Source organism: Alexandromys fortis, unplaced genomic scaffold (assembly GCF_014885135.2).
Source record: "Alexandromys fortis isolate MF-2015 unplaced genomic scaffold, M_Fortis_MF-2015_v1.1 scaffold_74, whole genome shotgun sequence".
NCBI classification, from domain to species: Eukaryota; Metazoa; Chordata; class Mammalia; order Rodentia; family Cricetidae; genus Alexandromys; species Alexandromys fortis.
The window spans coordinates 8,620,537-8,637,446 of NW_026068008.1; the positions used below are offsets into that span (position 1 = coordinate 8,620,537).

The 16,910-nt window shown below is 39.9% G+C and overlaps 1 protein-coding gene across 3 annotated transcripts in view; it reads left to right on the top strand.

Annotated features, from left to right (window-relative positions):
- Ca13 (carbonic anhydrase 13) overlaps nucleotides 1-16,910 on the top strand; it is a 36,933-nt gene that overhangs the window by 6,264 nt on the left and 13,759 nt on the right. For 2 of the 3 annotated variants that reach the window (XM_050161770.1, XM_050161771.1), the window contains exons 3-6: nucleotides 2,718-2,836; nucleotides 8,649-8,744; nucleotides 10,005-10,067; nucleotides 10,689-10,844. In XM_050161770.1, coding sequence (XP_050017727.1) covers nucleotides 2,718-2,836; nucleotides 8,649-8,744; nucleotides 10,005-10,067; nucleotides 10,689-10,844 — 434 coding nt within the window. The remainder of the gene's footprint in view (nucleotides 1-2,717; nucleotides 2,837-8,648; nucleotides 8,745-10,004; nucleotides 10,068-10,688; nucleotides 10,845-16,910) is intronic. The other variant, XM_050161772.1, reaches the window with a different exon arrangement.

Genomic DNA, 16,910 nt, shown 5'->3' on the forward strand with positions numbered 1-16,910 from the left:
TTTTTTTTTTTTTGAGACAGGGTTTCTCTGTGGCTTTGGAGCCTGTCCTGGAACTAGCTCTGTAGACCAGGCTGGTCTCGAACTCACAAAGATCCGCCTGCCTCTGCCTCCCGAGTGCTAGGATTAAAGGCGTGCGCCACCATTGCCCGGCTAAACAGATATTTTAAACTCACTTTTTTTGACCTGACCCTATTCAAAAGAATAGTCTTCTCCACAATTAGGCATTCGCTTATCATAAACTCACTTGGCTATTTTACTGAAATACTGACCTGTACAGTCTGAATGTGTAACCTGTAAAACAATCCACATAGTTTAGCCAGGCTAAGCTGGCTAACCTGACTTTAACTGTAGGATGTCTAACAATGTGTGTTTTTTTGTATCACTTTCTTTCTCCAGAGCCGGCTTGCCTGAGTCTTCTCCCAAAGTCAATTCGACATTGATTACCTAAGCTCTCTAATCTCCTTTCTATACGCAAGGGACAGACTCTTTGGCCAGCTCAGATTTTGTTATGCGACAGCAAGAAAGAAAGACACAATAGAGCACTTGGCTACTTCAGGCGCCATTCCAGCTGCAGTCAGTGTAGACCTGAGTAATGAACATATGACTGGCGTCACTCAGGGGACTTGTGGTGAATCGATTTAAAGGCAAATCAAATATCTTATCCATTTATTCATCAGACATTTGTGCATCTCCTCTGACAGGTACCAAGGTAGGCAGTGGGAATAGCGGGATCGCAGTCTCTGCTTTCATGTGTGCAGAGCAGTACAAAAGAAGCAATAAAAGTACTGTGTTTCTCAGGGGAAAGCAAGGGCAAACACACACTGGCCTCAATGGTGATATCTTCTTTTTTCAGAGTGCTTTGAAATAGCCTTCTTTGGGTACTATCATTTTTAATGTGTGTGTGTGTGTGTGTGTGTGTGTGTGTGTGTGTGTGTGTGTGCCATATACATGTGGCTGCTAGGGGAGGCCAGAAAAGGGCATTGGATCCCCTGGAAATGTCTGCTCACCACCTGACATTGGGTCTGAGACCTGAACTTGGGTCCTCTGGAAGAGCAGCAAGCAGTCTTAACTGCTGAGTCTTCCTTCCCACCCTCACCCTTACAGATGACAAAAATATCTATACCGAAATGCTTTTTTATATGAGGTATATAGGTTTTGAAACTTAAGCCTGTGTTTTTGTTTGTGTGTGTGTGTGTGTGTGTGCATATGTGTGTGTGGTGTGTGAACACACAGCACTGGTACACTTTCTGAAGAGTAATTTAAATATATGCTGTTATTATCTATGTTTCTCCAGTCTAACAGTTCTGTTGTATGCTGGTTTTAGGAAAAAATCCTAAGACAAGCTGCTTAAGAAATCCAATCAGGCCAAATCAAACCAAATTAACATACCCATGTTTTATTAAATGTAACACTCTTGGGTGGTCAAGAGCATGGCAGGGGAGTCAGAAAATTGGGGAGCAGATGCAAAATCCGGGATCATGTGTTCCTCCTCTGGGTGCCCACTTAAATACCCTGTGAGAATGGTCCTGACTCTCCCCCAGGGAGGGGTCAGGGCCTGGCATGCTGGGATTTGGAGTCCAGTCAAACGCAGCTCCCAGGCCAGGGGGCTGGGATGGATGCCAAGAGCTGGGGTGTCACTCACAACTTAACATTACATTGGTGGAGTTTAGTGTATTCAACATACAAAGTTTCCTTTCTGACCCTATGTCTGCAGCATACAACAGAATTAGGCAGAAGTAGTTAAGGACTCTCTTCTGTTCCCCTTCCTTCCCCTCCCTTTCACTTCTCTCTCCTTTCCTTCCTCCCTTTTCTTTTTCTTTAATTTGTTATACAGGCTAGCTTCAAACTCACTGGATAAATCAGAGTGCCAAGATTATATGTGTGTGCTCCTTCACCTAGTTTAGGACTGCTTTGTACTAAAGTGTGTTTCTATATATTTGTGATATACTTTTATTATCATAATCTTAGAGAAAATATTTACTAGAGAAAAACACTGAAATATACTTCATCAAAGTGACAAAGACATCTTGAGTTTTAAAAATATTTTAAATTCTTTTTATATTTTATGTTTATTTGCAAATACTCTAAGCACTGAAGGTGCACCAGTCTTTACGGTCATCATACTATGGTAGCAGTGGGTAGCACGTTTACAGTGCTGTTGTGTACTGTGCATTGGAGTCTCTTGCTTACCATGTTTCTTCTATTTGCACAATAGTCTTAGGGAGACTGTGTCTCTCTCCAGTGGTTAGATGTGTAAGTGGCAGCTTAGAAGGTAGGTTTTATCCAAGACCATGCAGATAAAGTCCAGACCCTTGTCATCCAGACATCCTGTACAGCCTGCATCTAATCATACAAGCTATTTGGTTCTCCCAACCTCACAGTGAACCCTTTTTGCCTTTTATATTCTTACTCGGGGAATCTGCCTTGCTCTGAGTTAAATAGAGTGGATTTTCACTTTTGAGAATTCCAATCCTTTTCCTTTTCTGTCTGTGGGTGTACTGTGACTCGCCAAGTATTCTGTAAAGATCTACATGATGGACTTTATTTCCAGTGGTGTTTTTTTTTCTCACTCTTCATATATGTAAAGTTGTATCTATGCGCACAAACAGAACCTATTTGTAAGGACAAGAACATGTTTACTGGTTCAGGGAGAAGTTTTGATGGGATGGATAAATGTGATTTTTCTTGCTAACCATTTAAAATGTGTTGGTGTTTAGTCCTGCGTGGAGGTCCTCTCACTGGAAGCTATAGGTTGCGGCAGTTCCACCTACACTGGGGCTCAGCAGATGACCATGGCTCTGAACATATGGTAGATGGAGTGAGATATGCTGCAGAGGTAAGCTGCACACACAGCCTACTCCATAGCAGAAGCCTTCCATAGTCCCAATAGATCCTCAGCTACTTAGACACCTCAGTGTCTGAGACAACCTCATTCATCTAACAGGAAAACTCCACATGTGGCCGTTCATACCCTTAAACCAACTCTGAGAGCGCAGTGTTGCTTAAATGTTTGGAAATGGGTGAAGCTTAACGTGGTGTCACATGCCTATAATCCTCGCACTGGAGAGGTCTAGGCAGGAGGATCAGGACTTCCAGGCCAGCAGCCTAGGATATATGACAAGATTCTATGTGATAAAACAAGACCAAACAGGAATAACAATAAAATAATAGTATATTTGTTGGTGAGAGAAGGTGTAAATCAGAGAGGAACTAGAAGAGAACAAGTTGTTTATCCAGTGAGGCATTATGATTCATTTATTTAAAACCCAAGGCATGTGGCATTATACTTCCTCTGTTGGATTTCAAAGGCCAGAGCGAAGAGAAACATTTGTATTATGTTCAACTTTGTGCATGCTTGATCCAAACACAAATAATCAGACATAAGCAAAGCTCACATCCCATACATGACAGCATTTGGTGCCTTAAACATGAAATTCAGACTGCATTTGCAAGAATCCAATGCACTATTCAGAGCATAGGTAAACAGCACTGGAGGGACTCTGGGAGCATGGGCAAACTTGGCTTTGCAGGCCTTGCTCTTCTCCCTGGTTCCATTGCCTTGCTAAAACCATTAGATTACATTCCTAACGCTAGCCACTTTCTCCTCCTGAGGCCGACTACCAAAATTCAGCTATCAAAGTATTAAAGTCTAGCAATCAAAGGCCCCCTTTAACTCACCTAATTAGCATGCCCAATTAAAATGGAATGCTTCATCCTAACACAGGGTTTCCCCATTTACCCTTATAAACTCGTTATCTCATGGGCCGCATCAGTCTCCTCTCTATCCAGAGAGTCCTTTGTCCCTCCAGGACAGGTATCCTTTCTCCTTCTCTCTTGTTCCCACCCCCTCCACTCTCATCCTGTATCTCCTGTCTTTGTCTCCTAGTCCCTTCCCTTTGCCCCTCTGGGGAAAATAAATCTCCTTTGTGCTGATCACTTGGTCTGGGTATCCTGAGATGATACCATTTCTGTCAAGTCCAAAATTAATGCTCCATTGTCTCGTTCCCTTTTCTCTGGTAAGGTAGTCCTTTTTGTTATAACTACATTTACTAGGAATACTCTGGATCTTCTAATCCTCTACTTAAAATATCGAGTGCCATATACCTCATTTTAATACCATTAAATAGCACTGAACTTTACCAAGAGATGAAAGCCAAGTCTGTCCTGACTCAACAAAGATATCTGAGTGGAGCACATTTGGCCTATGATTTATCTAGGCAACACTGAGCAGTTAGTTATCAGATGCTACAGATTCTCTTCAGCTTTTCATTTTCGGAGATGTAGTTAGACCCCCAGGATAATGCTGTTCCGAAAATGGAACTTCTTTTCCAGTTTCCTTATTTGTTTCCTATGTACCTGGCCTTTTAGGCTGCCATCTAACTCGCCCATTTTGCCAGAGTTTTATGTTGCAATACTTACTCTGTCCTCAGGGGAGAGGAGTGAAGTGATAGGTGTTTGGTTCTCTGGCAACACTGATAGCATGTGATCTGAAGAGTGACTGTGGGTTAGGAAAGGCTTTTTTGAGATAGCATGTAAGGTGAGACAAAAGCACAAGGAGAAAGCACTGTGAGCAAAACCTTGACTCAGTGTTTTCCAGGTAAAGGCAATAACAAAGAGAAGTGCTGTGTAGTAGGAATGCAGTAGGTTCAGCATGCTGAGGAAGAGAAAGATTTCACGTTATAGGACTGAAACTGGTGAGAGGAAAAGGGGAGGCCCCTGTCCTGCAGAGTACTGACCTGCTCTGCTTTCTATTTCCTAAAATGCATCTGACTGCCAAGTGGAGAACAAGCTGTTGTGGGGCGAATGTTGGAGGAGGGAGACAAAGCAGAAGACTACAAAAGAGTTGAGGCAAACAGCGGTAATTTGAGTAAGAGTGTAAAGACACTGTAGAAGTTCATGATATACTTGGAAGGCCATGCCAGTGGGGCTTGCCTATAACAAGGACACTAGCTTCAGCAGGCTGTAGATACAAACCTGGATGTCAGCGCTGGAAGTTCTAATGTCACATTTGGCCCAAAGTTCAGAAAAATCCCATTGTGCTCAGCTCTAGAGATGGTTCCAGTATGTGAATTAGCTTTTCTGGGTACCTTTGCTTAAGAACATAGCTGTAATCATGTTTCCCATTATGAAATTGAAACAAAAAAAAGAAAACAAAGACATTTGAAGTTGCAGCACATGCAAATGTAATGTTTCAACTATGATTTGTGGTATTATAGAGAGGTTAGAGAAATCTCATCATGAAAAAGTTTGTGCCAAGACGTGCAATGGTTGTTGAAATGAGAATGCCCCCCATAGGCTCATGTATGTGAGCACTTGGTCCCCTATGGGTGATGCTATCTGGGGAGGTTTAGGAGGTTTGGTCTTGCTGGGGGGAAATATGTCACTGAGGGCAAGCTCTGAGGTTTCAAGGCTTCTTGCTGTATTCAGCATTTATCCTCTCTGTTTTGTGCCTGTGGTTCGAGATACAAGCTCTCAGCTTACTGCTCCAGCCACCATGCCTGATGCTTGTTTGCCTGCTTCCCTACCATCATGGGTTCTAACCCTTTGAATCCCTTGGTCCAAGTAAACTTTCTTTTTCTGTAAGGGGCTTTTGTCATAGATCACAGCAACAGAAAAGTAACTGATTCATATGGATATGTAAAGAATAGTGTAATGAAAAGGTTAATAGTCTATATTGGAAACTGTGTTTGTTTATGGTTTATCCATCATTGTTATATGTTTAATCTGAACTATCTCCCACAAGACCCCTTACTGAAAGGTTTCCTCCCAAGGTTATTGTTATTGGGAGGTTGATGAACCTCTGAGAGGAAGTCCTTGGGTCATTTCCAGTGTGCCTTGCCCCTTCACTTGTCATTTTTTACTACCTGGTGATGAGGTGACCAGTTTGCTCTGTCAGGTACTCCAACTTAGACATGCTACTTTGTCACCTACCAAAAAGGTGGGGGCTAGCTGATCATGTACTGAGACCACTGAAACTGTGAGCCTGAATAAAACTTTTCTCTTTATAAATCGATGATCTCAGGACAGATGAAAAACTAACACATTAATGTAAGAAAAGCATAAATCAGATTTCCACCTTCATGGTAGATTTTTGCTATAGCACTTGGCAGCATATTTTACATATCACAATCATTTATCTTAAAAGTTAAATAAATACTATATTTAGAAATGATTTTACTAACAAGTAAGAATCTTTTTTCTTTTGTTCTTAAACAGTCTTACAAAGTAACTCTGGCTGGCCTGGGACTCACTGTATAGACTAAGGTGATCTCAAACTCAGAGAAACCTACCTACCTCTGCTGGTGCTCAAAATCTGGTGTGTTAAAGGTGTTTGCTACTCTGCCCTGTAGGAACAATCTTAATTTGATTATTGTGGGGGCTAATTACCTGTCATTCATCTCTAATTGATGACCCTGTTAGTCAGGAAGTAGGAAGTTGCTAATTTGTTTATTTTTAATACAAAAAGAGACTATAATATATGTTCCTCTGTGAAGGTGTTATATGAGGGAGAAGAAGACTTTTTAATAAACAGATTTTTTTTTGATCTGGTTTCTCATCATATTTCAAACAATTGTTGCTTAGCTAACAGGAAGATGTCTACACAGGAGATTTCTTTCTCTGTACTTACACACCCATTTTCTAACCAGTTGTGTTCCTGACCCTTTGATGCCATTTCTCACTAAGCAAGCTATTTAAGGAGTTGTTGTAATTGGCACAGAGCCATTTGAAACTTTACCACCCTCATCGGCCCATCCCTACAGTGGAACGTTTTGTATCTCTCCTGAGCCCCGTGAGCCTTCTTTCATCATGCAGTGTTTGGAGGATTCTTTCCTCCCCCTACTATCTCACACGAACTAGGAATGTGGTGCAGAATCCACCTTTGTATGTTTCTGTCTGGATATCCCTTTGTTTCCTTTGATTACATGTGGTTGTTGCACTGTTACAGTTCTCTTCATATTAGTTGCCTCTAAGTTGTGCAGTTTGATCTGAAGCACGGCGATGAAAGTGTGTATTTGGATATGTCAAATTTTCTCTGTGACAGTTGGCTATGACGGTGATTTGGCCATGAAGACTGAATGAGTGCTCTCTTACTGAATTGCCAAGAAGATCCCTAAGGATCTTATCTGAGGTGATCCTTGGTATCATCAGGTCATTGCTTATAACAACATGGCATGGCCTTCAGCATTTATGATAGGAACTAAATCTTCTGGGCATGGCATGTTGCCCTTTGGCTCCTCTCTGTCCTTCTTTCAAGCAGAACTGAAGTGGTAGTCAGCTTGGTTGTTCTGAAATTTTTCATATTCCTCTGTATTAAGGGTACTCTGTGGCTCTCATGAACTCTCATGTTCTCACATGTACTCACGTTACTCACATGTACTCACATGGAGGTTTCTGTTGGGTTTTACAAATGTCTGCTTGCCTGAGAACTAAGTTGCAAAATAAGCAGAGACTTTTCAAGAGTCTCAAGTTCTCAAACTCCTCTCTCCCTTCTCTCCCTTTCTCCTGGCACTAGCTGCCTCTTTCTTCATGTTCAGGCACCTCCAATTCTTTGACCCAAAGCTTCTTTTTCCCCATCAAAACTTGCTCTTGGCAAAGGATCTGAATGTATTTATATAAGGTAATAAATGTAAACTGCCTCTGTCCGTCAACTCAGTATGATTATGGGAATATTGTACCCCTACATCAGAACATGGTGTCCCACAAGTGGAAGTAACTACCATGTAACAGTACAAATAATCTAATAATGAAAATATGACTAGTTCTAAAACAGTTTGTCATAGGGAGAATTTGCATTTCCGAGCTACAGAAATGTGAGACTGCAATGATAAATATGACAGGCCAGTTTCAGAAGCAACCTTATTACCATCAGCAACCACTTTATAGGGGTTGACTTCTTGGACCTTTAGAGCCCAGGCACCTCAATGAACCCCACAAACAGCTCATATCTGACCCATACCCGCTCATTCGCAGTAACTTCAGTGAGGGGCCGAGGCCCCGGGTCACATGAAAACAATATTGGAGTGTGGTAGGACTGAAGAAAGTGGGCAAAATGTTCAGGACCTAGGAAACGAGCTTTCAAATAGTTGAATAGAGATAGCTTGGAGCCTGCAATCGTTCTGGTCTCATTTTATATGAATAGATTAGAAGGATAAAGTCAAGGTCTACTGAAGGATTCCCTTTTAGGGTTTTATTGCTGTGAAGAAACACCACTACTATGGCACCATTTAATTGGGTTATCTTACAGTTTCAGAGGTTTCGTCCATTATCATCATGGTAGGATGTGGTGGTGCACAGGCAGACATGGTACTGGAGGCGAAGCTGAGAGTTACGCATCTTGATCCCCAAGCAACAGGAAGTGAACTGTTTCAGTGGGTGAAACTTGAGCTAAGGCAACCTGAAAGCCCAACCCCACAGTGACACACTTCTTCCAACAAGGCCACACCTACTCCACCAAAGCCACAGCTCTTAAGAGTGCCACTTTCTATGTGCTTATGTGGGGGAGGGGGTCAATTCCAGTCAAACTACTACAGATTCCCTATACACTGGAGGCCCCAGCACCAGGCAGTTATATCAATGTTTCATTTGCATTTATACTTTTCACCATGCTTATGTAAATGTTTGAATTATGTTGTGTACTTTCTTTTCAGCTCCATGTTGTCCACTGGAATTCAGACAAATACCCCAGCTTTGTTGAGGCAGCTCATGAGTCAGATGGCCTGGCTGTCCTGGGAATATTTCTCCAGGTGAGAATCCACTGCTGCATTTTAAATAGTCAGACATTCAACTAGTTTTAAACAGGAAACTAGTCTTAAATTTAGTATTTCCCTTTTGAAGTGTAGAAACTATCTAATTAGTTTTCGCATTGCCACTTGGGCATTTGATGTGAGTAGCAACTGATGCATCAGCAGAAATAGCAGCAGAAGTAACAGCTGAAATCCCAAGATGAAATCTAGGCTTTTCTGGTTCCTGATTTCAACATTTGGAGACCTGGAAGAGTGGAAAATTAAAACTCATGATTCTTGAGGCCCTTGCTTGACATATTGACAAATCATCTCAAACATACTGATCAATTGTTTAAACAAAAGCCATAAACTTCTCCTTTTCTGATATTTGCATGTGAACAGACAAGTCCTGTCATCACACCTGGAGACAGTTTCTTTAGGGTGTGCTCTTTTTCCATGCCTCATTATCTGTGTGATGTTGTAACTTGTGGAGCTAGGGCGGGGTTGAGAGATTGGGAGTGCTGTGGGAAGCAGCCAGGACTTTATCTGAGAACTCTAGGTGGTGGCAACAGGATCCAGGAATGGCAAGAGAAGGCACTCTCAGGGTTTTAAACCTTTAGGTAGATTGAAAACACTCCTATTAATGAAATGCATATATTTTATACATTTGTATTTAAAATGTATATGCTCTTCAGGGTAGCCTCTTGATCTGGGACTTGCAGTAAGCAGCCCAGTCAGTCTGGACCCGAATGTCACAGCTGGCTTACTAGTCAGTCACTTGTCTAAGCAGCGCTTCTCTCAAGTTAACCTGTATTTGAAATGTGGCTCATCAGTGAAGAGTGATTGCTGCTCTTCCAGGGAACCAGGGTTCAGACCATAGTCAGATTGCTCACCAGGGCCTATACTCCAGCTCCAGAGAATCTGACACCCTCTTCTAGACTCCATGGGCATCCACATATACATGATCAATACACATACACAACAATAAATAAATAAAATAAAAACAAATCATTGGTACACCATCTGATACATGTGAAGCTATTACTCCCGACTTTGGAACCAGACTGTAAGTGCAGTCTAGGATCTCCATAATACCTTGTTCAGATTATTCTGGTATAATCAGCTTGTCAGGTAGAAGAGAACGTTGATTCTAGAACAGTGGCTGTAGGCTTGAGCTGATTCTGGCTTTTAGAACATAATTAAAATTTAAGAACAGAAATGGAGTGCTTGCACTAATTTGCTATTATAACTATTTCTGTTTTGAAATTTTACAACTTTTAGATTGGGGAACACAATCCCCAGCTGCAAAAGATCACTGACATTTTGGATTCCATTAAGGAAAAGGTAAAATTAATTACTATTACTATTTGTTAGTGACTAATAGCTTCCTTCTCTCCTGAATTCTTTTACATTCTTTTGAAATCTTACATATTAGACATGTGTATCCTGCTTTCTTTGAAGCAAGTATCAACTTACCAGACCAAAACTGCAGAACAAATTTACTGTCACTTTTCTTTTTAAAGGGGCAAAGAACCTGATATTATCTAAAAGAATCACCAATAAATATATGCAGATTTATGTTCTTAATACTATAATTTTAGAAATAAGACTTAAATTGTAACTTATTTAAAAGACTACTTATGTAAAATAAAATTATTTTTTTCTTGACCTGGGACCTCTCTACATAGATCATTTAGAGCCCAGGCTGACCTTGAACTCATGATCCCACTGCCTCTATCTCTTGACTGCTAGGATATAGGTATATGCCTGACTCTCTTATTCTTCTTAAATAAATCCGTAGAATTTGCTACTTTATCTGGTCTTTTTTTGGAGTAAGACAGAGATTTGTTTTACTAAAATATTAATGAATGATAGTAAGTAATCATACAGGATTTGAATGTGTGTGTGTGTGTGTGTGTGTGTCTGTGTGTAATTTGTAATCTGTAATATTCTTTTCCTTCCCAGGGCAAACAAACCCGATTTACAAATTTTGACCCCCTATCTCTGCTTCCACCATCCTGGGACTACTGGACATACCCTGGTTCCCTGACAGTTCCACCTCTTCTTGAGAGCGTCACGTGGATTGTTTTAAAACAACCTATAAACATCAGCTCTCAACAGGTGGGATAATTCTTCCAAGTTGATTGTGATGTTATCAAAGCAAACTGCTAAATCATTTTTTTTTAATGCTGTTTTTATTTCTGCCACATTTTGGAGCTTGACATTTTCTTCCATTAATTAGGTGAATGGTTGGACTAGGATTCCTGTCTCCTTTATCCTCTTCCTCTCTCCTTCATTTTTTCTTCCCACCAGGTCTTTCTAAGTAGCCTGTCTTAGCCTTGAAATCAGGTTCTTTCTGATTCAGCCTCCCATGTACTGGGATTATAGGCACGTGTCACAATTCGAGGCTAAGGGTTTCGAAACTCTATTAATTGACCTTTTGTGTAAGTCTTTAGTCACTGCTCAGAAATATTATGTTCTTAAACTTTCAGCACTTCTTAACCTGTGGGTTGTGATGTTCACAGAGGTCATATATCTGATATTTACATTACTAGTCATAACAGGAACAAAAATATAGTTTTAAAGTAGCAACAAAAATAATTTTAAGGTTGGGGGTCAACTCAACAAAAGGAACTGTATTAAAGATTCGAAGACTGAGAGCCACTGTCTTTAAGCTGGTTGAGTGTGAAAGATAATTTTGAAGGCTTGTTTATTTGCTTTCGTTAGTTTTGTTTGTTTGTTCTCTCTTTGTTTCAGTTGACATAGAAACAGTCTCAGACAGAAAGGACAATTAGTACAGAGACACCCCAAGAAAGGCTACCCTGTCCTCTCTCCTCAGTTCCTAGACTACTGCTCCCACATTTTTAGAAGTGAACACTGAGATCGGTATCAGCCCGGCCCCCTGAGACACTTGTATGCCTGATATCTTTAACCTTCAGGAGGCAGCTCTCCTGTCACATGTTTCCACTGTGGTAATGGCAGCTGAATTTTGGCTTTTGTTGACAGAACTTTTGTGGGGCTGCCTGAGGGAACATTACTAAGAGGTAGCTCTTATCTGTACCCTCCTTGGTAAAGCATTTACTCAGGCATTTCTTTGTATTGTTCTATTTATCTTTCAAAGGGATAGGGGATCAAATTAAGGGCCTTGCTCATGCTTCAGTCCCTCCTTTCCATCAGAGTAGGTCACAGGGTTGGGAGTCTCAGGATGTCCTAAGTTTTCAGAAATATGTTCCTCAACATTATGTTTCTCAGACAAAATCTTTCATCGGATGTCTGTTTAGCTCTTTTAAGTTAGGCATTGTAGCAGTAGGTACAGTTATTTTTGCAGTGAGTTAGTATGCCTTTCTGCACTAGGCCTGTGTGTCTGCCTGGCTATGTGTTCTCCAGCTTGACTCCATCAGGTTAAGTATGGTTTAGCTTTCCAAGGTCATCTCAGGCCAAGTTCTCTCTTGGGGGTGAGCACTGAGATTGTATTGAGTGTTTCCCCTTATTGCCTTTGTATTTAGGGTTACAGACAAGAAACAACTTAGTGTATAGTTATTAAAATACTTCATGAAAGTTTGGATAAAATCCAGGCATGAAAGTGATGCATAAACTTTTGTTTGTTTTGGGGGTTTTTGTCCTACACATGGGGGAAACAGCAATTCAGTAGACTGAATTGAGAATGCATTAGAGCCCTACACTTGAAAGAAATATCAGAGAAGATGCTTCTTGGGTGAATTGTGTCTTCAGAGAAAATGCAGAGAAACTTTAGGCTCTTTTGTCTGCCAGCATGACACTCCAGGAGACCAGAGGGAGAGTGAACCCAGCAGACTCTGAGAGGACCCTGGAAGCTGCTCCTCCAAGCTTAAATGCTGAGAGCATGTCTGAGAGACCCAAACAGACTAACACCATCACCAGGATCACTGCTCTGGAAGCAGGGGCCTATTCGTGACACTGCAGAAACAGAATGGAAGGGGAGATGGGGACTCACATCTCTAATTGTGGTTCTCAGGAGGCAGAGGCAGGAGCTCGCCTCTGGTTTGTGACTTCCAGGTCAGCCTGGGCTACACGGTGGAACCCTCTCTCAAATGAAACAAACAAACAAACAAACAAACAAAAAAGCATGTAAAAGAAAAGAGGAAGGCCGAATTCTCATGGATGCTATGACTATAAACTAACTCAAGCTGAGAAGTGTTGGGTAAAATAATTCACTATCAATTATCAATAAACTAAGATGGCATAGGAAAAAAAAAGAAAAGAAAGTAATGCATAGATACACATGCACACAAAGCACTCATATACATTAAACTAACATGCAAATAAACATTAACAATCCAGGAGTCCTATGAATTTTTCCATCATCTAATAAAAAAAAGACCTGCTCTGAGTCAGTGGCCTTATAAATGGGGTTACTTTTCTTCCTTTCACTTGCTAAGTTGCTTTTAGTCATTTACTACACTTGAAAAACTTAGTTAAGTATTATAACTTCAAAATGGCTAATGGCAGGTGAACTTCATAGTTCAAGAACATTTATATTCTTTAAAGACACTTGGATATTAACTTTCTGTTATTGTTGTTTTCTTCAAACCATAAGTGATTTAGACAAAAACATTATAAAATATTTAATGTAATTATTTAGTCAGAATAAAATGAACCTCACTAACCTTGTAACTCCCTACAAAGTTGCATATTATAACTGCCTCAACTGTGGATTCACTGCAGTGTTATGTTTGAGGTTCATTGAGCTAAAATTGTTAATGTGACTTTTCACAGATGATAGCATGTGAAGGAATAGCTTCATTTTAGAGCTCCCATGATTTGGCAGTTTCCTTCGAAACATTAACTTGAAATAACTACAGCTAGAACACTATTAGATATTTTAATCTTTACCAGCTGGAAGGAGACATTTAATGACCATTCAAATTACTATTAAGATTTAAGGAATGAAGGAAAAGATATTTTTAAAATTCAGTTTCAACTTATTCATAAGGAAAGCAAATTCTAAGACAGCCCTATTAGGGGCCATTACACAAGCTACTTAATTAGGACTCCTTCCAAAATGCCAAGGTTGTTAAAAGCAAAAGGAGACTGAGAAACTAACAAGAAATTTTGAAACAGTGCCTGTGGATTTGGCTTTGTGACAGAGTTCTTGTCTAGTGTCCTGCAAGACCTTATATTCAATACCCAGTGCTGAAAAAAATGGAACAAAGTAAATAAAAGTTATTATTCGACAAAACCAAAGGCTGTCTGAGTACAGAAGAGTCTCATCAATGATGCCAAGCTGTTGTCAGAACAATAGCTATGGAAAGTGAACCATAGAATGTAATACATAATTAATAGCAGGAGTCAGGGATATGTGGGAAATATTTATAGTCTCTTTGTAGTAGTTACGTAAATCTAAATTTTTCCTAAAATATAAAGCTTATAAAAATGCAAAAGAGTTCAGTTGCTCAGTGTTTTATATAGACAAATATATTATTGATTTAAAGAATTACTCAGCAAAAATATTTTTTAAAACATTTACTTTTTAAAAAGTTTTAAGATTTTATTTTTGGTTTACTATATGTGTTCTAGTCAAGTCTGAATTTTTTTGGAATCACCCTAGTCTTGTTATTTAGGTGTTCTGAGATTACCATCACAAAAGTGACTTTGCATGGTACCTGCAGATGTAGATCTGTAAAGATCTAGAAAGGTTAGTGGGGTGGCTGTGGTCTAAGACTCAGAAATGATGCTGAAAAGTGTACACTGTGTGCCTATTAAAGAGAGGCACATTCTGAAATGTTTAGACTGAAATGAATCAATGTTCAGAATTTGCCTCAAAGTCATCTGGATTGAATTTATCCATATTGGGTTTCATGGTCTAAGTTGATGAGGACGACTGATCAACAGAATCGCCACATATGGACTGCCCATGCATGCTTCAGCATTTGCCAGGGCATAAATTTCAAACTTTATTCAGTTCATCTGGATTAAGCAAAGAGAGACCAGGTAGGAGTGTGGATTGTGAACCGAGCATATGTTGGTGGGTGAAACATTCCTTCTACTTTATTAATGTTTACATGATAAAAACTAAGTGAAAGAAGATTAAATTAAAAAAATGCAATTTACTTTTGTGATAGTTCATGATTTAGTTGATAAATTTAGTTGATATTTGTTAGAACATGCTGGTTCCTCTTGAGATTGTCATTACTGAGATGGGGTAACAGGAGATTGTTGATAAGTTATTGGGGAGATTCAATGAAACAATGTAATATAAGCACTTAGCATGGTGTCTGAATCTCCATGTTCCAGAAAGGAGGTTATTTTCATTATTACTCACCTTTGGCAGGCAGCAGAGAGTTCTTAAAGATGGCTGAGCACAACTATGGCATAAATGTAGAGGACTTTGCGAAAAAGCATTTCATCTTGCTGAGGTTGCTACTCATGGAAACAAAGACCTTAGTAGTGAAGCCCAGGAAACCAGCAAAGCGGGTCATACCTACCTCAGCCTCCAGGTTGTATGGAGATGTATCTGCCAAGAATGGGTGGGTGCTGAGTCAGTATAGTGAAAGAGGAGCAAGTTTTCTGCCAGAATGGGCCTGTGCCTACATGAGGGGATAAGATATCTGAGCTAGCCAGCTAGTTCATGAAACCAAAAGAAACTAACCTCAGCAGGGCTTGCCAGGTCTACATAGCTGGGCTAAAAAGATTTGTTCAAATACTGTGGGTACTTTTTTTGGGGGGTGAGGTGTCAAAAGTCAATGGTTTAACATACTTCAGAGTGAGTTTTAAAAGGTAAGCATATGAAATAGCACACACACGAATTCTCAACACGGGCCATAATGTGTCTTGCAGAAATCATCCTAAGCCTAGGCCAGGCCAGGCAAGCATGTTCTCAGAAAAATGATGGTGGTGATGAAGAGAGTACTGAGGCAGGCGTAGGACTCTCAGCAAATGAGCAAACTGGCGGGAGAAAGTTCTACCATAACATGCAATTCTATACTGATGAGGTTAAAAGGATGCAGAGGTAGGGATTCATTAACAAGCTTTTAGATGAATTGGTGTGTGTGTGCGTGCGTGTGTGTGTGTAAAGCAAAGACAAAGACAGGTCTTCTGAGCAATCAGTGATGTCACTAGGGAGGTGCATTGACCTAGAAGGTTCATTCATCACTATTTTGAGGTTGAACTGCATTCCCAACACCATCACCTTGACGGGAGTTATGACTAGGATTACATTAGCCTCTGTTACTGAATTTCATCAGCGGTTCTTTCTCATAAGTCTTATCTGTTTTCAACTAGAATGACCCACTCTAACATAAATGACTATTTATAAGTTGTAATAATTTATCTCTTTATTCCCATGTCTGGACTCCTTAAAAAGACATGCTGGAATATCATTTGTGAAGACAAAGATCTGCTTCTAAATGGGTGATCCTGTATCTACAGGCCATACTTATAAGCTACTGTGTTAATGGTGAGAGTTTCTTTCTCCTCTTCTTTCCTTCTGGTTGATACTATACAGGAAATGAGGGGATGGAAGCCTAACTGATGTGGCTCTGAGATCAAGGGACTAAAACTGCATAGAGAATAAAGGCTCTCAGTCTTATAGTTTACCAAATTGTCTTCATCAAAATACAGCAAAAATAAAAACAAACGGAAAACCTTATTCTAATAAGCAGTTCTTTTGTAGAGCATGAGGTTAGGATGACTCAGGTAATTTATTCAGTTTTTATTTGATCACTGTAGACTTTTGCAAAATCGTAGTAAACAATATTAAACTTCCCCAGATTATTGGAATTTCATATCACATTTATAACAGGCAATGTATATAGAGCTCTGAAACAATTACAAGTACTATGTAAAATTATGTTTATTAATATGCAAAAATGCTTATAGCATGTATTATATGGAAAAACAGATTTTAAACATTAGATATGTTTGAGCATATTTTTGTAATAAAATATGCCAGGTGTGTATTAGAGAGTAGAAAGGGGTCATATGGAAAATGGCTCTGTGAATATCAGTCTGTACTATTCAGAGCACTTCCTACTTTTACAACTTTTATCCTCAAGTAAAGAATGTTTATATTCTTAATTTCAGATCTATCATTTTTTTTTATTGAGAATAGGATAAAAAAAGTTTCCGCCTCCTCCCAGCCTCCCATTTCCCTCCCCCTCCCTCCACTCTTCTCCCCCTCCCCCCACTCCTCTCCCCTTCCCCCCACTC